The sequence below is a fragment of the Pyxicephalus adspersus genome, chromosome 12, assembly GCF_032062135.1.
Source record: "Pyxicephalus adspersus chromosome 12, UCB_Pads_2.0, whole genome shotgun sequence".
Lineage (NCBI taxonomy): Eukaryota > Metazoa > Chordata > Amphibia > Anura > Pyxicephalidae > Pyxicephalus > Pyxicephalus adspersus.
In genome coordinates this window covers 32,381,463-32,407,167 of record NC_092869.1, presented here as the reverse complement: position 1 = coordinate 32,407,167, position 25,705 = coordinate 32,381,463, and the positions used below count along the sequence as shown (strand labels likewise).

Sequence of the window (25,705 nt, the reverse complement as noted above, 5' to 3'; positions counted from 1 at the left end):
CGGCTTCTGCTGTGCCCTTACAAGCAAACCTATTCTGTTTCAACAGTATTATAGATGCCTCCTTGAATAAATGTTTACTTGTCATACAAAGATTTTTTTTTTTTAACTCATGCAATTCCATTTATCATCATTTATGTTTATGAACACTTTTTTCACAAGTTGAGCTTAGGATGCCAAACTGTATCTGTTTAAGCCGATTTGTGAGAATTAATGTCACGCTTGGACAGTACCACTAGGGGGTGCTACGGCTTGCACGGAGGTGGTGTGAGCCCAGAGAAGGGCCAAGGCGGCAGAGTCCAAGCAGTAACCAGGTTTTCACCAGAGCCTCTGATGGTGAGGATGTTGCCTCAATTGCCAGGGATCCAAAAGACCGACACCAGTGACACAGGCAGGAACACAGGAACAGCACAGGGAAGTTGTCTGGGAACCAACAAACTGGACAACGAGGGGATAACACAGGAGCTGGACACAGGAAACACTGGATTAAGCAGCAGGTGTACAGGAAATAGATCACAGAACTAGGTAACTCGGCACTGGTAAGACTTGTTGCATGAACACAAAGTGCTGTCTATGAGCTAGCTAAATAGCCAGGGCTGATCAAGAGACTATCTTCTGATTGGCCAGCAGACTAAACGGAATTGATAAAGCTTAGAAACAGAGGCACGCCCAGCTTCAGAACTGCAAGCATGCGCAGGAGAGGGATGCCTACCTTTGGTGAGGAAGAGGTAAGTGTGACAATTAATCAGGTCAGATGTTTAGTGGATAACAAAAACATAGGTACATTGCTGCTTTATCATAATTTATGTTGGTGTTTGGTGTTGCTTAGACTCTTTAGCAACAACTTTAGCAGTCCTGTCCACAATTCCAATCTCCAGGAGCTTAAGTAGATGAGGAATGCTGAACTTTTTCTCATTGAAGCAAGAATTAATGCTGGAGCTGCTAAATGGTTGGTAATGTCTTAGAGTACACATATCTCAAAAATATATTCATGCTAAAATGCTAAGGAACATGGACCTCAAATACCATCTTCATGTTCACAACACACCTGACCTGTTGTAATCTTGAAAGGCATGTATTAGCAGATGTATTGTTAACTGAACCAAAGAAGCTGAAGAGGGAAAGGTAGAGAGAAGACTTTGGAGCTTGCCTGATTAATATTTCCTACCAAGATCAGCTGGCCAGCAGGAGGAGCAGTTTTAGGGGGTAAACTGGGCAATTTTCTAGGTCCCCTAACTTCTTGATCGCCTAAGTGAAGAAAATAGAAGTGCAAAATGCTGTGTATTCGTCGACCCTACTTCATATTTGCCCAGGGCCCCATTTTGCCAAAAACAAAGCTTAGCCAATAGGTGTCTGCTGTTGTCATAGTCATACACTTTCCATGTGTTTCAACCAACAACAGCCACATCGGTTGATTACTATTCTAAATCTACAGGTTACTTTACCAGAAAACCATTTTTTTAGTGCAGAATGTGCTGGAGCTTTAAAAGAGGTTTTCAGTTTTTTAAAAAAATTCATACCTGTTTGTCCCCTGTAAATCTGAGTATTATATGGCCAATTGAAATCACTTCCATTAAACAGAGAGCATGGGGGAATGTGGAGTTGTTTTCGTGAGAAAGCCCTAAAGGATAATGCTGAAGATTTTAGGAGACGACCTAACAGTAAAAGAAGGGGGAATATTTATCTTGTTTGTTTGATGAAGTTCTGTGTCACTCGGGAGATCATATTTCTCTTTTTCTGTGCTTCACTGAGTTCTGGCCTTTTAAGCAATTACATTCCATTAATTTTGTTAACATTTTAACATCTTAAGTGGTTACCTGCCAAAGCATCTTTATTCTACAGATGTTCAGATACATTTTAGTTAAAAAATTGCTGAAAGCTTTTATTATTCCTCAATGATCTGTAGAGTTATTTCAAAGATTTCAAGGACAGAGTAGGACTTTCTGGATAACTCGGAGAGAGTCTATTTAAAAGTTGGGGCATTGGTGTCACGTGAGTCAGTTATTTGCAATAGGTAGAGCGAACTTCAAAGTAATGCAGCCCAAACCACTGAGATAGGCCATTACTTTGGTAAATACTGGGGACCATAGATATTGGAAAACTAAGACCAATGGGAATACTAAAAGCAGCTTCCAAGGTAAGCATTTCGGTGGGGAATTGTTACTAAGTCAACTGCTGTGAAATTCACAGCTTGCAAACTTTAATAGTAGTTTACAAAGTTTGCAAACTGCAGACCCCAAATGTTTGCCACAAACTCCTTGTTTCAACAGACCTAAATCTCATTCTCAGCCAAAAGATATACCTAACCAAAATCATTCTATTCTAAATGGATTCTAGTAGTTTAAATAGACTTCTCTTCACACTGAGGAAATAAAGCAGGACTAAATTCAATGTGTCCTTACCTGTCCCTGTTTTGTCAAGTGTGGTGCCATCTTCTTCCTTAATGTCTTTCTCATGCTGATCTTTGGTCATCTTAATTGGCTGGGTCAGAATAGCATAACTCTTGTGTAGTCCTGGTAGCTGGAAGGGATGTCAGGATGTGTCCGGTATTTTAACAACCAATGCAAAGCTGAGCATGTAATTTGGACAGAAGAGACGGTGAGAAGAAGAGGCATCACTGTCCATGAGTCCTGCCTGATCCAAAAACTGGAACGAAGTTTAAAGTACAAGGCACTACATGACCTAATCCAATTTCATATATTATGGACTTTTATAGAAAAAGTTCATACTGGACTGGGCCCAATAGTGGATTTAGTTGTTTAGATTCATCATAAGAACATGTGGGCTTTCTAGGCTAGAGCCTTTCCTGGTAGGCGGGTTGATTTCAGTCGAACACTTTGGGCTGTTACTTCTAGGCAGAAACTTGGAAGCGATATAGGCTATAGAAGTCATATTTAGTTTATTGGGCATTCTGGAGTTTTACAGTCAGGTCAATGGGGCATTAAATTTGAATTTTGGGTAGAATAACAGTATCTCATGCTGTTACATAATATTGTACCCGTACAAGGGGTCAGTTGGAGTGAGTTGAAGAATGGGTTTTCGACTATAGCTATAAAGTTTGATTAATTTGCCAATATTGCAGCATGTACAAGCCCCCCAAAAAAACAAGTTAGGTGTTCTTTTGCATGACTTTCTATTAACAATTGGGTTGTTCTAATAGTTGTGGATCTACAACTGGAGATAATTGTAAAATCATTGTAACCTTTTAATGGGTCTGTGCCACTTGGTTCAGTGATGCACCCACAACTGCACCAAAACCAAGAATGAGATGTGAAATATGTTTGATAAACATTCACATAATGTTTGTTTTCACTCAATTGTCCTGCAGAGATTTCACACAATCATTTCTACCTATAGAAAAATGTACAGCCCTTTCACTGCACCTCTGCCAAAGTTCTGTTTCTCAAGAATTAGGAATAAAAAGTTAATACAGATTTGGCAGTTCAGGAGTTATGGAAGAGACTGGCAGATCTCTCACCTCCAGCTGTAACCAGTAAGAGATCCCTCCGGTTCTGCTTGGATTTTATACAAAGAGTTGTCCATCATTCCATTCAAGAAGTTTTCACCGCTGAATTGCTCAGTCAATGTGTGCTTAAATAGCTATCTGTCAAATAAAAGAAAAAGCGTGGGTTCCTATGGTAATGAACAGCTGCCCTGATTGTTATAGCAACAGATCTTCTAAAAATAATGTAGCCGGGATTATCACGGGGAAAGCTGATACAACATAACTTTTAGTTGAGTGAAATGGTTCAGACAATGAAAGTATTTTCTGAACATGAAACTGATAAAGGTTTGCTTGGAAAATACAATTAACTGAATAATTCTATTTATTTTATAAGTGGTAAGTCAATCATAGATGGGGAAAAGTTGGATTTGTGCTTAGATAGTTAGGCTTCTGTCAACTAATTCCAAATGTTGTTTAACTAATTATTAAATAATAAAATGCTGTTTGACTGGTTTTTCGGCTTGGAATCCCTTAAGAGAACAAGCTGTTCCATAAACTTCTACAGATCTTTTATACAACTTGCTTAAAGTCAAAAAACACTGGCAGTATAGAGAAGAACAGATTCTAATTCTATCACCATACCTGGTGCAGCTATTCCATACCCAACCTTTCACCTTGCTGCTGAACATGTGAATAAAGGTAGGGGATAAGTGGATCTAGTCCCTTAATGCACATTTATGGCAGTGGGTCCTGATTCCTTATATATGGTCAACACAAAAACCCACATGCAGTATAACAGAAAAATGAAAAAATTGTGGGCTTACTGCCCACTTTACTTAAGAACTTTGGCTTTCACACTTTAGAGCAGATCCATTCCAGGTTTGCTGGATCACCCAAGTTCTCCCATGATGGTCTATCTTCTCAAGTCACAGAAAGCTTTAATAAATCAGGCACAAAGTGCATGTCTATCTAAAAACCTTTCTTCTTAGTTTGAGATAGAGAAAAGAAGAATTCTTTTGGTTTTTACTGCTGTCTTGGGCTCCGTTAGAAAGCTTTAGCTCAGTTTCCATTATGACCATTTAGAATTTAGCAGAAAAGAAGTGGGGAAGGCTTAAAACACTGTTCTATTTTTTTTTCTTTCTGTTGCAAAAAAAAAAAAAATAATTTCCACATCTTCCTCATTCTATCCTAAACTGAAAAAAAGGTTTTTGGCTTTTTATACACTTTACGCTTCTGCAGTTATCAAAAATGAAATGTCTTGGGTTTGGTATCTCCATACTCTTTACTTGACATGTTTCTGCTGATTACTTGTGTTAGTGAATATGTTGGTGGGGATATTGGAGGGTATGCAGTACAAAATAAACACCACTTTGGCTATAATAATGAAAGAAATAGGGATGAGCGAGATTGCCTCCGGCATTCTCACGCAAATTTCCTCAAAGTTCCGATAGGTTAGCAAAATTTCGAGTCATGCGACTTGCGTTTATGAATGAACGCGGCCGTGGGAAAATTCTGAGGATTTTTCCCACGCTACATTCATTCATGAGCAGCCAGCGAGACTCACACTGTTCCTGGATTGAGAAACTCTATCCAGGAACACATAGTACAGGGCTGCAACAGCAATCAGAGGAGCGGAGCTGACAGCTCTGATCCCCTGATTGGTCTTGCAGGTCCCAAAAATTCGGTCTCGCTGGCCGAATTTACAAAGGCCGTTCTCGCCTACATGTTTGGTAAGTGAGAACGGCCCAATTCGCAGCGAGACTGAATTTTAAAAAATTGGCTCGCTCACCCCTAGTAAGGAAGACTTTGCATACAACACAATGCACAGGGAGGAGGAAAATGTACATTCCCTGGGAAGGAAGGCAAACGATCTTTGATGTTTAGGATTTTGCACTTTAGGTTGCTCTCATTAAAAGAAGAGATACGTGTTATTGGGTATGTTTAGTATATTTCAGATTCCTGAATTGCTTGTGTTTAAGAGTGTTTGTAGTCTAGTTCAAATCCATGTGCACCAATAAACTAGCAAGATTGAGTCTAGCCTTGGTTCCCCGTACTTTACATGGCCTTCAGTTTTACCATTTCTCAAACCTTTCATGTCAGCCGGCTTTAGCAATATATGGTCATGTTCCTAAATGTGAGCTGACTTGATTTGTATTCTAAATGTGTTGCCTTTTTTCCCACTCTGGCACTGCTCCCTTTTCTGTATGTGACATTAAATGTAGCATTTACCTCATTCGGTTCTACTTTTCAATGCAGAAAGAGGGTGTTTTGGGAGCTCAACTTTAAATGAGGTCCTCCGTGTTTTAGACTTGGTTATGTCAGAATAAACAAGTCCAAATACACAGAACTCTCCCCCTCTTATCTGAATCTATTTTAATAGGGTAAAATAATAGCTGGCATTTTTTAAAGCATTTCTTATATTGCACATGTTTTTAGGGCATCAGAAATACCAGGTGGTCTTATACTAAAAGCACATATGTCAATCATGCTGATGTTATGGGAATTTTGTGAGAAACAATCTGTTTTTATTTCTGAAACTAATATAGCACTGAGAAATCCCACACAGATAAGAGGCATATTTTCATATTTTCATGAAACATAAGAAAGGAGGAATAGGAAATGTTTTCTGGAGCCCTTCTCCATCGTTAAACTATACATGCTACTTGTCAAAGATTAGTGAGGAACATGCACAGAGCCTGTCTTTGGAAAGAGAGAATTCTTCTGGCTTGGAAGAGATTACCAAGCACTGAATTTTTTTTTTGTTTAAAAAAAGGCTATTTGTAGAAATTTGCTGTTAAGGTCTGTTTTTGATAAAAATAAACTGCACTTATATATAATAACAATTCATGTAGCATTGTATTATTCATTATATATATATATATATATATATATATATATATATATATATATATATATATATATATATATATATATATATATATATATATATATCAAAAAAGGTATAATACAATCAATCAATGTTTTTGGGGGGCCTCTTGCACATAAACCATGAAGCCCAGTTGGCAAGACCACTTGATATTGGTTAAACAATGGTGCGTAAAAGTCTCGTAACGGACGCGCTTCGCATATTAGCTTCCTCAGGGGATACTGAGACCCACACTGGTTGATAATAGTTGTATAGGATTCTTGTAGAAGAAAAAGTAAGGGTCTTGGTAACTTGGAATATGTTTAAGGGTTGGCTACGTTCCGTCTTGTGATGTAAAAAGTTATAGCCTTGTTTCGTTGTTTAAGTCCTCAAAGTCAGTTGAGGTGAGAGTATGATTCAATATCCAGTGGGGTGCTTTGTTGAATTCCAGTTACAGGATTTTGGAATAAGGTTTCCAAAGTTATGAGTACATTTTAATACTTAAGAGATTTTTAAAGTGTTCAATTAGAGGTGTCTTGTTTTAGAGATCTAAATCTTTGGGCCAAAAAAGACTATTAATAGGTGTTGTAAAAGGAAGAGAGAGAAAAGGAATAACCATGGGATTCCCGATTTTTAGTTCTCTTTGAAATGTTGGTGGAAAGTTGTAGGGACGAGATGTCTGCAGCCAGCTAACAGAAGCTTCTAAACTAAAAATCGGGAATCCCATGTTTTTTATTTGTTTATGAAAAATTACAACAAAATGTTTCTGTTTTAACAGTATTAGTTTGCCGTAAAAAGCCACTTTTTGCTCTCCCCACACTCATTCTATTACAGTGCTCTGGTATAAAGATGTAATTAGAGAGATGAGCTAATGAATGTGTTGCTTCTCCTTCATTCCCCAGTCACCAGCTGGGGGAGGGACTAGACCTGTAAGTATATGGAACTGCAACAGAAAAACATTAGGTCTCCTACCTTGCCAGACAGAACTGTGCTGTTTGACAGAGTAATATAAATCTCAGGTCTGTATTGATGTAAGTTGGTAGGTTCCAGGTTGTGCTGTAAGGTTGAAGATACTCTCATGCATCTAGTTGCCATATGAATTCAGCAAGCAGAACTAAAATTCCACTTTCAAGAATCCATGATCAGGCAGGTCTTTATTGCAGAAAGGGACAGGCAATGTCCCTTCTGTAAATATCCCTCCTACCTGACTGATTGCAATACGGATTTTGTTGCGTGTGCTGTGAATTTATTTACACCTGCATGCGTCCATGAGTTACGTCATCCTGGCCATGTCAATCAAGATAACCAAAGATCCTCTACCGGAAGAAAAGAAAAAAGAAGAAGATGGTGGTGCCCTGCAAAGAAATGAGGATTGGGAACTAATGCGGTTTTAGTTCCACTTGATTAGGCATGTTTTGTTAGAGCAATGCATTCAATGAGAATGCAAAAAATGTATTAATCCAGTAGCAGACAATCACATTTCACTTTTCTGAATCAGGACAGTAAATGTTTTTTGAGAGATTGCTATGGAACAACACTATGTCGTCCTTGTCTTGTTTTTATAAACCCAAAAATCTCAATTCGGTTACTTAAAAAACAAGAAGTGTCATTGCCATAATGCAGTTCTTGCAGAGTTGGCAGGTAGAGCAGCCTCATTAGCGTATTTTCCATACTTCTAACAACATACATATATTCAGCGAGTCAAGTCAGATCAGGCACGTAAAACCAAGGTTACTATGGTTTGTCTCACCAATCTTTTTAAAAGGGTTCTGTCAGCTCTTTGCCCCGACATGCACTGGTATAACAAATCACATTATGATAAATCGTTCTGTGCAGGATAGACTGCCAATGACCTACAAAGCCTGCCAAGTTGCCAATGGTGTCGACAGGCTTTTGTGTGTGTATGTTTTTTATGGTAATTATTGTCCTACTTTCAAAGAAAAGCCTAACAGAATGGACATCAAGGCTGAATTTACAACGCGTCACTTAGTGGCCATTGCCAAGAGCAACTAGAGCAGAGGTTCCAAGCAGAAAAAAAGGAGGCAGGCATGAAAAAATTAGCATGGCGGGACCAGCCAGAGTGGAGGATTGCAACAAGGGAAAAAGGGACAAGACCAGCCTAAGAAGAGAGTGGCAGGGCCAGTGAGGGGGGAGGGAAGAAAAGCAGCCAACGTAGAAAGCCATGGGACCGGCCAGGACTAAGGATGGCAAGACTGGCCAAGGATTGGGGTAGCAGGAATGACATGGTATTTAGGGCAGGATCAGCAAGGGAAATGGTTTTAGGATTAACTAGGGATTGAGTTTTGCAGGACTAGCAATAGAAAAGGAGACAAGACCAGCCAGGAAAGAGATTGGCAGGACCAGGCACATATGAATTTGTTAGGACTAACAAAGTACAAGATGACCACTGAAAATAGAGAGTGGCAGGACGAGCAAAGTTTGAGGGTGATAGGAACAGTAAGGGAAAAGTGGATAAAATCAGCAAGGAATCAGGACAATAGGACTGGCAGCGGTTAAAGTTGTCTGGATCAATAATAAGGGAGAACTTGCATCAGAAAAAGTAGTTGAACAAAAACACAAACCTCATTTTTACAGTTTTCTTTTACATGTTATTTCCATTTCCATACTCCAAGACCATAAGTTAATTTAAAGTGGAGGACTGGAGGTGTAAATTCTACTACAAGAAGCCACAAAATACTTTGTGGCTTTTAGGAAACAGAAATGTAATAACTTCAATGAAGTCTATAGCCACTGTTGGTGGGGTCGAGGTCTGTTTGCATCAGATATTGGCTCACTAGCATCCTAATAATCTGATCTACTACATGTGTTTCACAAGTCAATTGGTACTATCCCTTATATATTCTTACACTGGTATTCACAAATGGGGCACTTTGAGGGCAGTATTGTAAATTCTTTAAATGACTTTCTTGAAAAATGCCTTTTGCAAATGTAAATGGTGCGGATGGCATTGCAAGGCACATTGAAACAATGCCTTACTAAAATAAAAATAGATTTGCCAATTTTTAAAAATAAATGTTTTTATGTTGCTTGAAATACAGCAATGTTGTTCAGTGATGTAAATCCACATTAATAACAACAAAAGCTTTCATGTCTGGGAAAAGGGTTTGACGGGAATGTTAAGGGAGATATCAAATTTTTTTTGCAATTCTTTAAGGAGCATATCCTCTACTCCTTATTCTAAATAACGGAACCCCACTGCAGCAGTAAAAAGACAGGGAATCCCTGTATTATTTTGGCCGAACTTGCAGAATCTGACAGATTTAGGGATCTGATAAAAAGGATACTTAAATTAGAAAGGGTATGGGTCCACTTTACTGTTTAAACTAGGCCTATTTCCAAACATAGAAATGGATAGTCAGAAAAAGTTGTGGGTGGGGGGGGTGGTCGGTGTTCATTGAAAAGGTGCCCTCCCACTTTCTGCATCATACCAAGCTCCCAACTTTTTATCCACATTGGAAGGGGCAGTGTTTAAATTTCCCTATATTAAACAACAGTTCCCCTCCCACCCCACCAAGCCTGTTTATAAAAGAAAATGTAGGTCAAAACTTTGGGATGCTAACAAACTGAAATCTCATGCACACTGAGAAAACTACCCCTCCCCACTCTAAATCTAAAAATGTATTTTTCCAGCAATCCCCCCAACAATTTACTATGTTATGCTTTGCTTATGTGATTAGCCCTTAAAAGTTGGTGACCATAGACTTTAAATATCAGTGTTCAATCCAATATAAGATATATAAAATTAATCCAACAAACGGATCTGATCAAATCAGGAGAATTATACTAAATTCCTTTTTTTGGCATTATTACTCTATACACTGCAGTTTTTTTAAGCATGCTAAAAAAATCATATTTAATTGTATGTCAACTGGCCTGTCTGAGCCAAACATTGTATTCTGTGGTTCATGTCCCTTTCTAACCAGTTACTTTGTAAGCACTTTTAGGTAGTTAATTTCAGTATTAACTTATAGTTTTCATCATCGTCCATACATTACTTTTCTACTACAGTCCCTGACTATTAAGTTTGCGCACTGCTCCTCTGTTCAGTGCATTAGGGCTCATAGATGCTGCTGTTTGTCTAATTCAAGTGGGGGCTTATTTGCATATCATCATTTGTTACAAGAGTTGTTTATAGCTGTAAGGTATTTCAGACTTTATTAATGACAAGAAAAAATAGAATGCCAAGACTGTATATCTCACAAGTGATGTGAGATGTATCTTTGATGAAGAACAGTCATCACTGTCTCCACAAATGGTGTTTTATTGCATACAAGTCTTATACTCAGACTGATGAAGTCAAAAGTGTTTTTTTTGTTTATAGTTGTTTTTTTTTTTAACAAGACTGTAACAAGAAACTCCCAGTGTTGGATACCCCCATTCCCCACTTCTTTCTTTTATTACCCTTATCGTTTTCTTTGTTATTTTAATTGACTGGATCTAACAATGATACCTCGGCTAACAATGATTCCTCGGCTAACAGTGATACCTTGGCTAACAAAGGTAATTAATTCCGGAATCGCACTCGTTAGCTGAAATCATTGTTAGCCGTAACAAAACTAAAATACAGCTCAATAGAGCTCACCATTGCAGCAGTTTGCTATTGCACATCGAAAAATGCATTCTTTAGCCGAGTTCATCTTCGTTAGCCGAGGCCAAAACTCAGCAGAAAAAAATCTTCTTTAGCCAAAAAACTAATTAGCAGGGTCACTTCTTAGCTGAGGTATTACTGTAATGGAAGAATGGATGCTATCATTCCAACACTTGTACAAACTACCCAAAATATTCTAGGGTCCACGGTACAAAAAACAGCCAATGCTAGAAATGATTGCAAATGTAGAAAGAGAGATATTTTAGTTTTTTAGGACTATAAAGTGTTGAGGCTGGATTTAGGAGTGGTGTAGGGTTTGTTTTGGATTACAAGCTTTGAGGGAAGTCATTGTCTTACTGAACCTTTGATCTAATAGAGGGTCTGTCTTGGCCAGGAGGCTTTTTCGGCCAAGCTTATCAAACATCTGAAATGCTAAAACTATATTTTTCTCCAATACTGCACATTCAGCGGTCTGCAAAGCAATTCTTCTCAGGTGTAATAGATGTTGACTGAAAACCTAAAGAATAAATGCCATAAAAAAGAAAATTATCTGGTTTACTTGCTGGAAATGCATAACTAAATGCAGATCCACCTATCTTTCCTAGTTAAGTTAACTTAAAACCAACACTTCACCTGTGGGGCAGTTAGGAGCTTTATACACTGCTGTGGTGTGCATGACGTTACGTTGGGAGTAAAATTATCTGCCTGCATACCAAAAATGCCCAGTTGACTGACCATACAGTAGGAACTTGCCCTAGCCATGGTGCACCTGCATTTAAAGGCACAGGCATAGTTTAACCCATGTCTGGTTTTTGGATTTGCAGTTAAAAAGACTCTCATAGGAAAAAAACACCCTTTGCTCATAGCAGTTGCAGGTATAGAGAACATGCACCACATGTCAACAATCACTGCTTGTACTGGGTACTGATCATAGCTATAATAGCTCCGTAAATAACACCGTAAATTTGCACTGATCCAAGGAAACAAATAATTTATATGTCTTTTGACATAGTAGCACTTAAATAGCACACACACATAATTTAATGTATTGTTTTATTTATCTATTTTAGTATTTATTTTTTAATTATATATCATTTAAATAAAAAATAAAAAAATCACCTAATTAATTACAGAACTTTCAAGTTCTACTTTCAGATTCCATCCATCTTGGCACTAGGGCCAAACCTGCAGACATCCCTGCATGCTGATAGATGGTGTGTTAGCACTGCAGATCGTGCGGGCGCCGCTGCTCCTAATTGTAGGCAGGGGCGCCGGGTCCTATCTTTCAGGTAGAGTAACCCCACTACCTATGTTCCATGCCTGAGTTTCCTTCCTGCTGGAGACTTGCTCTGGTGTTTGAGCTGGCGTGGGTGTGTCTCTCCTAATCTATGAGGTAACACATACACGCCCTCTGTTTTCTACAGCCTATGGCTGGATCTCTGCAGGTATTTAAAGGCACCTCCTACTACAGGAAGTTGCCTGAGCAATCTCAAGGTTTTACTCTGTGTAACTCCTAGTGCAAAGTGTTTACTCTGTTTGCTTTACTGTGCACCGGACCTTGCTTACGTTTTTGGACTTAGCCTGTTTGCTGCCTGACCCTGACCTCGGATTACGTTTTTTGGACCTTTGCCTGATTGCTGCCTGACCCTGATCTTGGATCCTTGTTTCTGGACTTCTTGGCCACGCAAGCCCCTTGGTGCTTGCACCGGGTATCCTGACTGCTGTGGTCATCTGCCACTGGCCTGGGGATTGCTCTGGAGTGGCACCTGGCAGCTACCCTGCAGCCCAAGTCTATCCTCACCATCAGAGGCTCTAGTGAAGACCTGGTAGCAGCTTAGTCACGCCCCTGTGGAGCATACCCAGTCAGTGGCACAGTAGGTCCACACCCGCTTGCATAACACGGTGATGGTCTTGCGGCCCTTGGAAGCACACTTTTGACTCTCAGGGGTTAGTTTATAAAACAAAGCCCACACATTTATAAAACATAACAATACGATTAGAGTTCTGGAGCTGTCACAGCTCTCCAATCAGTTTTTTTTGTTCCTTTCTGCTACCGTAGTCTGTTTTTAAATGGATGAGCCAAGGTATGCATAGTGCAGTGCAGTGTAACCGAGATGAGATTCTGCTCCCTGCTCTCTTTTATATACTGACCCCTTCATCTTATCCTGAGAAAAGCAATGCCAAGTGATATCTACTCTAAATTTGGGACTTGACAGCTGTACACTAACAGTTTTAGTTACTACAGAGCAATTAAAATGTTAGTGTCAAATCAAGCATCTGATCAGTTAATTCCTTTCCTGGCTTTAGAGCAGCTCTAGTTAACTTAATATAGAGATTATACATCAATCTAGCAATATACCCACTGACCCTTCTTTCAGGACAGAATGCCATAGGAATAATTCTGTATTCTCTAATCATGGCCAAGCTTGGTTGGCCATTGTCTAGCTATCATAGTGATGGGTCACATAAAATGTGAACTTACATTTAGCTCTTAAACTGATTAGAATAGCGGGAACTTTGTCAGAAAAGTCTTGGTTTGGCCATAATAACAGTTGGATTATGGAAAAATGATTTTAATGTGAGTGCACTTTACTTGTGCTTGTCTGCTAAGCCTCTTTATAAAAAATACCTGACACAAAATGACCTTGAGCTTAAAGTAACCATATACATTGGACCTGATCTTTTAAAGCTCTCCACAACTGGAGAAGATAGAATATCACGGGAGAACCTGTGTGATCTAGTGAACCCAGAAATGATTTTCTTAACAGTCATGTGTTATTACAAATTGTTTTCAATCTTGGACGAGATCCATTCCAAGTTTGAAGGACCACATAAGTTCTCCGATGACAGTCTATCTTCTACAGTCTTTACCAAATCAGGCTCATTGTCTGTTCATGTAAAAATGAAAGGTTTGTTCAATTATAAGCTCCCACAAGAGTTGTTTACTATCATTATGGGAGTGGGTCACATGCTTTTCAATACGTAGAAGTGTTGGAAATTTTACATGACTCCGGTAGGGGAATAGAGTTGGCTAAAATGGTCGAAGTAAAGGTTTACTCAACAGTCTACTTCTTATGCCAACCTTCGCTCTGTTTATCCCATCAGGGTATGGGGGACACATATAGCTTTCTCTCTTGCCTTCCATGATGTAAAGAATCTGTCACAAGCTTCAGATGTTTCATTCTCTTACACCTAGGCCTGATATTTATTAACAGCATGACATTACAAGAATAGTGGCTTCCACCTACGGCTTTGGAATATGAAGCCAGGGGTGACATTGGTGCATTTGTGCCAAGTACACTAATGCGCACATCATGTTATTATATGGTCTAGCTTTGAGTAAAAACATTGCCTTATAAATTGTCATTTCCAGGGTCAACCGCTTATGTATTACCAGCCCATAGTGAGTGAATGAATGCTGCCAGTTCTGTCTGCATTGTAGATGACTTAAAGAATCTCCTGCATTATCCCTGTTTATTTTTTCCCCTAGACGCACACAAAAAATAGGTCCGTTCTTTTAATCCGTCAAACCCTTTTTTAACCTACTGTACCAAGAGCTTTTATCTGTTCTGGGCAGAACTCCAGAGCTCCAAGCGTAGGATTACAGAACATATTTTATACATTTTATACATTTCAAAGGTGCCATAATGGTAATTCTGCATGACGTCAGTGGGAATTCAGAGACTGAAATTGGCGGTAGCTTGCACAAGCTGGTGTGTACAGTAAATTGTGTGAAAACATTGATTCGACTGTAATTCTACCAAGACTCCGAACTTGCAGCTGTTGGAATAAGAGAATGGTTACTGGAAACATTATTATTTTTAATGTATTTCAGTTAGTATTTTAGCTCTTTTTTCCACTTACTGTTTATCTTTTAGATTTGTTTTTATACATTTTTCTCATTTTTAACTGTTTTGTTGGATGGCTTTATCTTAAAATAATTAGTGATGCCTAAATTCATCATTATGCTGTTATAAAAAAAAAATCATAATTATGTTAAACCATGAATAGCAGTCACTTTGGCTGTCTCTACCCTTAACAACTGCCAGCCAATGTGAGCTCTAGATTAATTAGAAAATTGTTGGTAAAAAGGAGCACAAAGGGAGGACTGTGACAGTTCTGGAAGGTGGCAGGGGATGATAATACTACACCCTTTTAGATATTAAAATTTATAACTGCTAATTTTCAATAAATAAAGAAAAATATATTATTATTTATATTATATATTGTTTAGCACACTTAGTACAAAAATCTTTTTTATACCAAATGTTTATATATTATGTAATTATATTTTAAAGGCAAAGTATCAAGTGGTCGCTACTCTCTAGGTTACACCAGAACATTTGGATATTTTGGTGGCAGCTACTGGGACGGTTATATGGAGAAGTATGAGTGGGTTGGGGGGTACTTTTATACAGATACAATTTAGGTCAAACTGATTGCATCCGTTTAAAGAGGGTCTGTGGGGTCCATGCATATTTTCTTACTTAGAATGCTCAATGCGAAACAAAAAAGGAAATTTTAAATAATTTGGGGAACCTCTGCTTAAACCAAATTAATGTGGGTCATTGGGGGAGGAAAAACCTTCCGAAATTGTTTGCTAGTGGAATGAATGCACCTTAACTAGAATAGCACCTTTACAGACACTTAAAACATTAGTCAAATGCAGTTGGCACTACCAAGTGGTGCTGGCCCAGAACTATGCAGACATCACCAATTTAGATGAACCCCCAGAAAACCCTAGAAAAACTGTTAGTCGTTGCACAGAAACACTGAAAAACAACACTGTGTGTTCTGCAAATAGACCTGAAAGCAAAGTAAACCCCCATATCCCCAAGCAGAGACCAAAGCATTTAATAAAAAAAATCTTCCATGGAGAGGAGCTGGTGTTGCCGACATCGTTCTGAAAATGTTAATGTTATCACCTCCTAGTGACACATTTTGAACAACAAATCTGGAGATTTCGTAAACTGAGTACAAAGAGCAAGTATACTGGGAACCCAAGTTATGACCTTCTTGTAATACCATTTCCTCGTATAAATGTCACCTCTCTACAGTATTCTTGCAATGTTTTCTAAAGTGACATTAATGATTATAGTTTGCATGTAGCTTACTGCAGTGCGGAGAAAACCTGACAGAAAAATGCAAGACTGAAATTGTGTAATTTTATTCTCTACCATATTCATAGAAGAGGATTGTATTAGCATAGCGATATGTAAATGTGTCTCTATCTTTAAATACTTTCCAATAGCAGTAGTGAAAGAACAACATATCAGCTGCAAGTAAAGCATTTCCTCTCTATTATCATATAATTCCTAGATTTTACTGGTGTTTTTTTAACATTTTTTTTTCTTGCATTTACTGTCAGTGATAGTTTAAAGTTTATTTCAACTTTATGCATTTGATCAAAGCAGAACTTAGCTAATGTATTATTATTTTTACTTTTAATATAACGCATTTGAATCTACAAGTTACAAAAGGCTCAATTCACAAGGCTTTAACACCAGACCGTATATGCCGAGTCACCTTACTGTAATTTTACATTATTTTTGTATTTTTTTATTGAAAATAGGGATCTTCATGCTTGTATGTTAGTTTTGTAGGTTGAGCCTAGTGACCATAACTGAAAAAGTGACAATACAATTAAAACTGAGCTAAAATTCCACTTTTAAGGGTACATGATCATTATCGCAAAAAGGGTACGGGTAATGTCTCTTCTGCAAGAATCCCACCTGCCTGACCATTCCAAGTATTGGAGCTGTGCCTGCCAAGAGTGAATATTATGTTATCCCGGCATGGCCATTCAAGATAGTCTAAGATCACCCTATGGAAGTAAAGAAGAAGAAAGATGGCGGCTCCCTGTGAGGGAACGGGGATAGGTGAGTAGTGTGGGTTTAATTTAACTTTAATGATTCTAGTCTATATGGTTTTAGATTTTGCCCAAGATTCTTCTGACATTGATAAGGATTGCTAAAGGTAGAGAATAAGCCAACCTTTGTGACTCATCCATACAACTAAATGGGACCTTTAAAACAACAAGTCCAAGTTCTCAAGTTGGGAATTATAAAGCTTTAAACAACTGTGCTTTTTTCTGGCTAATGGTAGAGTCCCTGGGATACCCAGCAGGCTCTAGGCTCTTGCCCAAGGCCACCCTATGGATGATTCAGCGGTAAAAACAACAGTTTAGATATAGATTCACTTTTACTTTTTGTAATTACAACTAAACTCTGGGAAAATATTAATATTTCTTTTTCAAGCTAGTTTTTATAAAAGGAGGTAATGGGGAAGAGAGGGGTTGGGTCTAAGATGATCCTTAAGCAATACAGCTTGGTCAAGGACTTTTCCTTAGTGATTGGATAATTAAGGGATGACCTAATGATTTTTTAATGTTAAAAAATATACCAAATAATTAGTATTAATGGGAGCAAGATTTTTTAAGATCAGCTTATAGTTCAAGTTTAGGGTATAAAACATGTCCTGGTATTTGCCCCCAGATTTTGAATTTGAATATCAATTTATATTGCAGTAGTGAACCTTACTGTATACCAGCAGTCGCCTACTGGTGGTCCGCAAGAAAATTTAGGTGGTTTGTGGCTATGGCTGGTGCACCCCCAAGCGAGGAGAAGAACCCCACTGGGAGGGTGCACCGGTTAGAGTCACGGGCCATGTCCCCCGTACGGATTGCAGGCTCTGGGAAGTGGGCGGGTTGTGTTTATAGAATATTCAGAGGTCTACGCCTGAGCGATTGGAGAATGGGTGGGTTCTGCCATCATGACGTCACTATGGGGAAAGTTTCTTTCCTTTTGAGTGACACTTGGCTTCCCGTGGATGCGCGGTCTGGAGCTAGTAAATTTAGTGGTCGGTGGGTCCAAAAAGGTTGGGGACCACTGATTTATACTCATAACTTTTAAAATGAAACATTCTGCCTAACTTAATAGTAGGCACAACATACCTAATATAGCACTATAGACAGAAAGGCCTGTTCTATACTCCTCTCTGACTTCATGTCTAAGCTCCAACATTTACCTCCAACATTTACCATAACTCTAACATAAATACAGAATTCTACCTATGAGAAAGTCAAAAGGAAACTCTCAAAAGAACAGTATAATAGTGACTGGTAAAGTTAAGTCATAAAGTCAAGAAAAGTCAGAACACTGTAACTAAATCTGAGACAGACAGAGAAGAGTCTATTCTAGAAAATAAAAGTGTTATCAGTCATGCTATGGTGTGTGATCTTAGGCAGGACAAATACTTATGGGGCCCCTTCACACTATTGTTTACAGTGTTACCCATGCAGCACCAAAGTGATTATGTTGTTGTGATGCATTACTAATGAAAACCAAATGCACATACATAGAACAAGCAAACACACCTGCCACGTTTGGCCTATGTCTATTGAAAGTGAATGGGCAGTGCAAACTGATGAACCAAAGAAAGTAGAGTGATGCAAAAATAGGTTAAAGGGGTCCCTAAAGAGGACCCTGTTGTGGTGCCAGCTCATTTTATACTCAAGTACTCAAGAGAGTACTCCTTAATTGCTCCTTACCATGGTCTCACACCAAAATGGAACAGAGACCAGGCCTAACTATTGGCTTCTGGGTCCTGGTACATCATATACCCACACCTAGATGCACCAACAGGGAATTACTGCAAAAAGGAGAAAAAGCTGGTTGGGGAATGGTTTTCGGCAAGATACAGTTGAACCATGGACTACAGGTTCACTTTAAATCCCTTGTTCCCTTTTCTCCTTTTAAGTGTTTATTAGTTCTTCTCTCTTCCCAATGTATCCCCTTTTCTATGTTTTTTTTTTTATCAAATGCTTTCTTCATACCAGTATATTGCTTTTTGTTTTACTTTTTCATTGATTGGCTTTAACTTTGATCTTAAAGTCTTTTTACAGTTTACACCCCTAATCCCCAAACCTGTATTTTTTCATAAGAAATAGGGCGATATTATCTTATCACTGACATATGCCATTGGTTTTTGTGAGTAAATTCTCTATGTCTACTTTGTGTTCCTAGCCATAGCTTATATGTATGACAATTTGCTTAGAAGCCGGGTTGTAAAATTTCTCATTTTCTTGCCCGGAACACCTCTGCTGCTCGCTGTGTAGGACTTTTGTTGAAGTTTCTATCGCAATTTGTTTTATAAATCACACATCACTTTTCACTACCTTGATCCCAAACACTTTAATATTCTTACAATATCAGTACCGCCCACAATATGTGATCACAATCTCAAATGTTCCTCACTTATCATTGTGAAGTCAGGTTGTGTATTTATGAGATGAGGAGGAGACAGCTCAGGGAGTTCAATAGTTTCCACATAACCACACACGGCTAAACACCTACACTGATACTGCTGGCAATTTTCTTCAAATAAGAGTCACTAAATTCTCAAAAATGCTGTCAGAATGAGAGACTGCATAGCAAAATCACACAAGCAGAGACATCTAAAACAATGTCACATTAGTTGAATAGATTAACTGTATAAGATGGGCAAATCAAGGGGAATTTCCTCACACCCCAATAAAAAATTCACATTTCTCTTTAACCTCTTAGGTTTGCATGAATTAATTTCTCATACAGCACAATATAATAATATTATTGAAAAAATATTGCACTTTTTATAATTGGAATGCAGTGACCTTGTCTAGGCTGAGATAAAATCATTAGTATGTTGCAGAATGGAGGACACATTTCTCCAGTCTTCTGTCCTCCAGTGATCAGATTGTACATTGGCTTTGTAGTAAATCACAAGGTCAAATAGCTGGAACTGATATGCATTAGATTGTTTTTTTTATACATAGTCAAGAACTGAACAGGTGTTTGGGATGTACACATTTGGATCATCTCTAAGCTATGGAGGTCTTTACATTTTTGTGTTATGTGCATGCAAGGTAAGTGTAGGTGTATTAGATGTGGTATCTACCTTACGAGTTGTAAAAACAGCAATAACCTCTCTTTTTAAAGGAGGCAACTCCTTTTGGTTCCAGTTATTTCTACCAATAGTGAGTGAATGTTTAAGCCTAGCATAATATACATTTTCATTTTCTAAAGAATGTGTGAATTCAGGATAGTGAACAAAAACTAAGGAACAGCAGGGCTGCTAGGCTTGGCACAACAGCTAAAGTGGAATCTGGAGTCCTTATTTTTGCTTTTCCTGAACTGTAGAGTTAGGCAAATCCAATTGGGTTTGGTTCATTGAATCTGTCTGGATGTTTAGCAATCTCAATGGGGTTGGAACCCATTACAGTCTATGAAATAAGAATTTTGTTTCCAATTTCTGGAAATGTTCAGCTAATTGTCAGTTTTCTTTAAAAGCGGCGTAAGACAGACACTTCTAGGGGAGACCTTAATCAATTAATAGAGTAAAGGTCTGTTACTGCAGTTTTAAAGGCGACATTTAATTGTACTTTATAATTTTTGATTATTTTATGTTTTGCGTAATGTTTTAATAAAGAATGCCATGGAATTCCATTTCCTCTTAGCAAAGTTCTCTTGTTCCAATATGGTGTGGATTATCATGGAAACAATAATAATCAGATATTTCTAATGGGGGCCGGGAGTAACCAAACATCCACTTTCAATATTACAGATTATTTAAGATTTGGTCAGTTGAATTTCACCATAAGTTCAATGGGGCCACCACATTTTGAGCATATGTTATGTATCTTCAACCAAGTGTAAACGAAAACCTCATCCCTACTGAATAGATTACACGTGTTGGTGTATGAGTGTAGTGTTCTTAAGATCCATTGCCAGTAAAGTCAAAATACCATATCTACTCATTATGGTATGTGTACTGATTATGGGTCAGAATCTCAAGTATTGATCTGACCCAACAGGAGGTACAAACCTTTGCAGGCCAATAGCTCTGTATACAGCAAGGCTCTCTCCTGATCGAAGAGTTCTAGCTCTTACTCAGTAATGGTGTATCAATTCTTTTTGCAGAGTGGCACTGCTTCATACCAAGGAACTACTTCTTTAGGGGAGAAGCTACAAATAGCTTCTTCCCGTGACAGCCCACTAGAGAATGAATGGGAACGGCTATAAGCAGTACAGAACTCCCTACTGCCCCAGCTTTTAAATTTGTAGATGTTGGTTCTTTAAGAATCAGTTCCATGATGCGAGGGTCAGCTGTTCAAAGCCCTGTGGGATCACTCGATTCCATGTGAGGTCTAAATCTGCCCTCATCGTACAAGATTTTGTTTTCAAATACTTGAGAACTATACCACTTCTGGCACATATCTCTACAGAAGCCTCAAGAACAAACATTCTGAGTTGTACATGGACCCCATTGTTTTATTGCTACATTATATTTATATTTTGCATATATTTTTAGGTTATATTTAGACTGTATATATTGCATTATAATTACTTGTGTTTTTATCTACAATCATTGCCATTTTTTTAAAACCAGCCCATTAAAGAGTCATTTATAAATAAATCCCAATGCCTAATGTTTGCATATTTTCAATGTAAAAAAAAGTAGTTACGCACCACTGGGGAAAATGTGCAGATAAATTGTCTTTTTCTTAATGACACTTGAATAATTTATTTAAGCAGGTGACAGATTAGCATGATGATCAGCACTTTGCCATAGCAAAAATTAGCATTGAAATGAAACAAAACAGCATAAACTGTATTTTGCAGATTGAATTAATATAATAATTTATATATATACATCCTTGTAAGCTATGTTTAAAGAGAATTCATAGTGGTTACAAGTCATTTTCTTCCTATTTTTTTTTTAAAAGAGGATACTGAACCATTTTTTTTTTTAAATCTGTTTTTGTAACATGTATGTGTGTTTGATAAACCGAGTGGGGGACAGTTACTGACATGACTTTGGACTGTAAGTGCTGTGTGAGTTTTTTGCACTATATAAATACATCATGATAATATAAATGTACAAAATGGCATTGTGATCAGGGAATATCCCTCTGTAATGAGAAATGTGTGCTGCTAAACCAGTATTTCTTAACCAGGGTTCCTCGAGCAATGAGCAATCTGTGCCTCTCAGGCCAGTGTAAGTGACACCAATGATCCTTTTGGTTATCTGTAAGGGTGACATTCTTTCCAATGGTCAGCAACATAAGGGCCATTCTTTTTCCATTGACTACACTGGTAATGTACTGTGAGCTGTGGATATAGTATCTAAAGGGTTAAACGCTATTTCATGGGTTCTCTGTGTTTAAAAGGTCGGGAAAAGCTGTGCTAAACTAATAAGCATTGTAAGATCCACCAACACATAAGGTTCACCTGTTCTTTTAAAAAGTTGCTCAGTTCCTGTGAATTGTATTGCAAAGCCTGGACACAGTTTTGCAGGTAACCTGTTTCCAAAGAAATCTTTTATAGCTAACCTGTTTTTTGAAAACCCCAGCCATCTGGTTGTCATGCATATTCAATGGCTGCAGTGTCTGAATAAGCACTTACAGTGAGGGAAAGAAGTATTTGATCCCCTGCTGATTTTGTATGTTTGCCCTCCGACAAAGAAATGACCAGTCTATAATTGTAATAGTAGGTTTATTGTAGATGTGAGAGACAGAATAACAACAAAAGAACCCTCAAAAACCCAGTGCTCAAAGGTCGAGTCTGATGTGCATTGTAATGAGTGAAATAAATATTTAATCCCTTCGCAAAAGATGACTTAGCACTTGGTGGCAAACCCCTTGTTGGCAATCACAGAGGTTAGTAGTTGTAGTTGGCCACCAGGTTTGCACACATCTCAGGAGGGATTTTGTCCCACTCCTCTTTGCAGATCCCTCTCCAAGTCAGTAAGGTTTTGAGGCTGATGTTTGGCAACTCGAACCTTCAGCTCCCTCCACAGATTTTCTATGGGATTAGCGTCTGGACACTGGCTAGGCCACTCCAGGACCTTCATGTGCTTCTTCTGGAGCCATTCCTTTGTTGCCATGGATGTGTGTTATGGGTCACTGTCATGCTGGAATACCCATCCACGACCCATTTTTAATGCCCTGAAGTTGAGTTGATGCCAAAGAGCTCAATTTTGGTCTCATCTGACCACAACACTTTCACCCAGTTCTCCTGTGGATCATTCAGATGTTCATTGACAAACTGCAGACGCGCCTGTACATGTGCTATGTTGAGCAGGGGGACCTTGGCGGGCTCTGCAAGATTTCAGGCCTTCACGGCGCAGTGTGTTACTAATTGTTTTCTTGGTGACTATGGTCCCAGCTGCCCTGAGATCATTGACAAGTTTCCCCCGTGTAGTTCTGGGTAGTTTCATCACCGTTCTCATGATCATTGCAATTCCACAAGGGGAGATCTTGCATAGAGCCCCAGACCGAAAGAGATTGACAGTTATTTTGTGTTTCTTCTATTTGCGAATTATCGCTCCAACTGTTGTCACCTTATCACCAAGCTGCTTGGCGATAGTCTTGTAGCCAAGTCCAGCCTTGTGTAGGTCTACAATCTTGTCCCTGACATCCTTAGTTAGCTCTTTGGTCTTGGCCATGATGGCTAGTTTGGAATCTGATTTATTAATGGCTTCTGTGGACAGGTGTCTTTTATACAGGTACTGTAACAAGCTTTGATTAGGAGCACTCCCTTACAGAGGGTGCTCCTATTCTCAGCTCGTTACCTGCTTACAGGGAAGACACCTGGGAGCCTGAAATCTTTCTGGTTGATAGGGGATCAAATACTTATTTCACTCATTACAATGCACATCAAGCTCTGACTTTTGAGCACTGGGTTTTAGAGGGTTCTTTTGTTGTAATTCTGCCTCTCACAGCTACAATAAACTTACCATTACAAGTATAGACTGGTCATTTCTTTGTCGGAGGGCAAACGTACAAAATCAGCAGGGGATCAAATACTTACTGTACGTACCAAACGCAAAAATGTTGGTTCTAATCTATTAAAGCTCTCCCTTAAGACGATAGACTACCATGGGGGAACCTGGTTGATCCATCAAACCCAGAATGGATTTCATAAAAATAATTTACTAATATATGGCAAATATTTTTAATCCTGGACCAGATTAATTCCCAGTTTTTTGGATCACCCAGGTTTCCCCATAATAGTCTATCCTCTCCAGTCTTGGAGAGCTTTATTAAATCAGGCCATTTCTATTTAACAGACTTAAAGTAAGCAAGTAAGATATTTGCATTGTTGGGGATTATAAACCTTTTAATTTTATCAATCAAAATTTATCTAAATCCCTTGTATTCCCACAGGTTCTTGCAATATGTCCCAAGGACATGAGAGCGGACATTTGTGTGCACCTGAACAGAAAAGTGTTTAACGAGCACCCTGCTTTCCGCTTGGCCAGTGACGGGTGCCTGCGCGCCTTGGCGGTGGAGTTTCAAACAATCCATTGCGCTCCTGGAGACCTCATCTACCATGCTGGGGAAAGTGTTGATGCTCTGTGCTTTGTGGTGTCGGGATCATTGGAAGTCATCCAGGATGATGAGGTGGTGGCCATCCTAGGTAAGAGAATATAAGTTTATTGAGATTCTTGTAGATTTACGATTGCCATTTGTTGACTGACTCAACAGAGAATATTTATACACAATACCAATTTCCTATAAAACACTTCATGACTTTTAAAGCATTCAAAAGCAGAAATTGCTGTATTTATACACTTCCCCCCTACTAACGATTCTTTATTTTACTGCATCGTTCTTCTTTCAACGCCTCACAGTACCCATTTTGTCATAAAAGGGTTTATTTAAAACTTCTTTGAAAGTAGTTATTTTGCTGTCATATCACCACTGAGACTTTCTTTTGTACTTGCTGGATATTTTAAATACTTTAAGGCATAGAGTACATAAGCTTTCCAGATGCATTTGCCAGGCATTATTATGCATTCACATTAACTTGCATGGAAGAATTTAAGCAAAGAACAAACTTGATCTCAAAATGACTTTGAATGGAAGTCAGAAGGCCACGTATGCCGCCAGTCCTAATTCTTTGAATCTATGCTGATATATTAGGTTTTTATTATGATATGGTGAAACCTCTTAACTTTTCTTACCTTCGGCACTGTATTTGGTTATGCAATGGGGTGCTTAATAGTGACAGCCAACTGAACAGGCATAACTGAACACGGTACAGAATTATAAGTCAGGAATGTTGTTAAATGGATAGGAGGTTAGAGCAAGCAAAACCACTAACCAAGGGAACTTATGAAAAAAAAAATTTGCACGTACCACCAAGGTAGACTGGTAGCTGTACACAAGCACTGACCAAATGTTGGGCGCTATTTTAAAGCCCCTCTTTTTAGGCCATTTGTGCATCTGCCATGCATCCACTACAGTTTATGGGAAATCATGACCAGGGTAGCTCAGACATTACCCCCACTTCTTTTTACCCCTCTAACTGCCTCCCCCCCAACTTTACCACCTTAAATTAACACACTGAAACTTTTTCTAAGTGTAAAGGGGCTGGCAGGCAGCCTTTTATTTGATAACTTAAAAATAACTTAAAAATTCTATAAACTTTTGATAACATTGATACATAAATCACTTCAACATTTTACCCAAATTATACAACAGTCCTTCACTCCTCGAAACAACAACATACCCGTTTCAAACCCACCAACAAGGCTGCAGATCCCAGAAGGCAAAGTCTGCAAAAAAGCCAAATTCCTAACTCCCAGCCAGCACACCACAATGGCCCCTAGCCACCCAGCACCACCTCAGGGACCGTAACCCTTAATTAAGGGGGCACCACACCAAATATGGTTCCCCCCTCTGCCAAAATTACTGACCAGGACTCTTGCCCTTCAAAACCCCAACTGGCCTGCTCCGCCCCCCCCC

At 38.7% G+C, this 25,705-nt stretch overlaps 1 protein-coding gene across 1 annotated transcript in view; it reads left to right on the top strand.

Annotated features, from left to right (window-relative positions):
* The window catches only part of KCNH5 (potassium voltage-gated channel subfamily H member 5), a 182,793-nt gene that overhangs the window by 119,935 nt on the left and 37,153 nt on the right, over window positions 1–25,705 (top strand). The window contains exon 10 of the mRNA XM_072427655.1: window positions 24,122–24,374. Coding sequence (XP_072283756.1) covers window positions 24,122–24,374 — 253 coding nt within the window. The remainder of the gene's footprint in view (window positions 1–24,121; window positions 24,375–25,705) is intronic.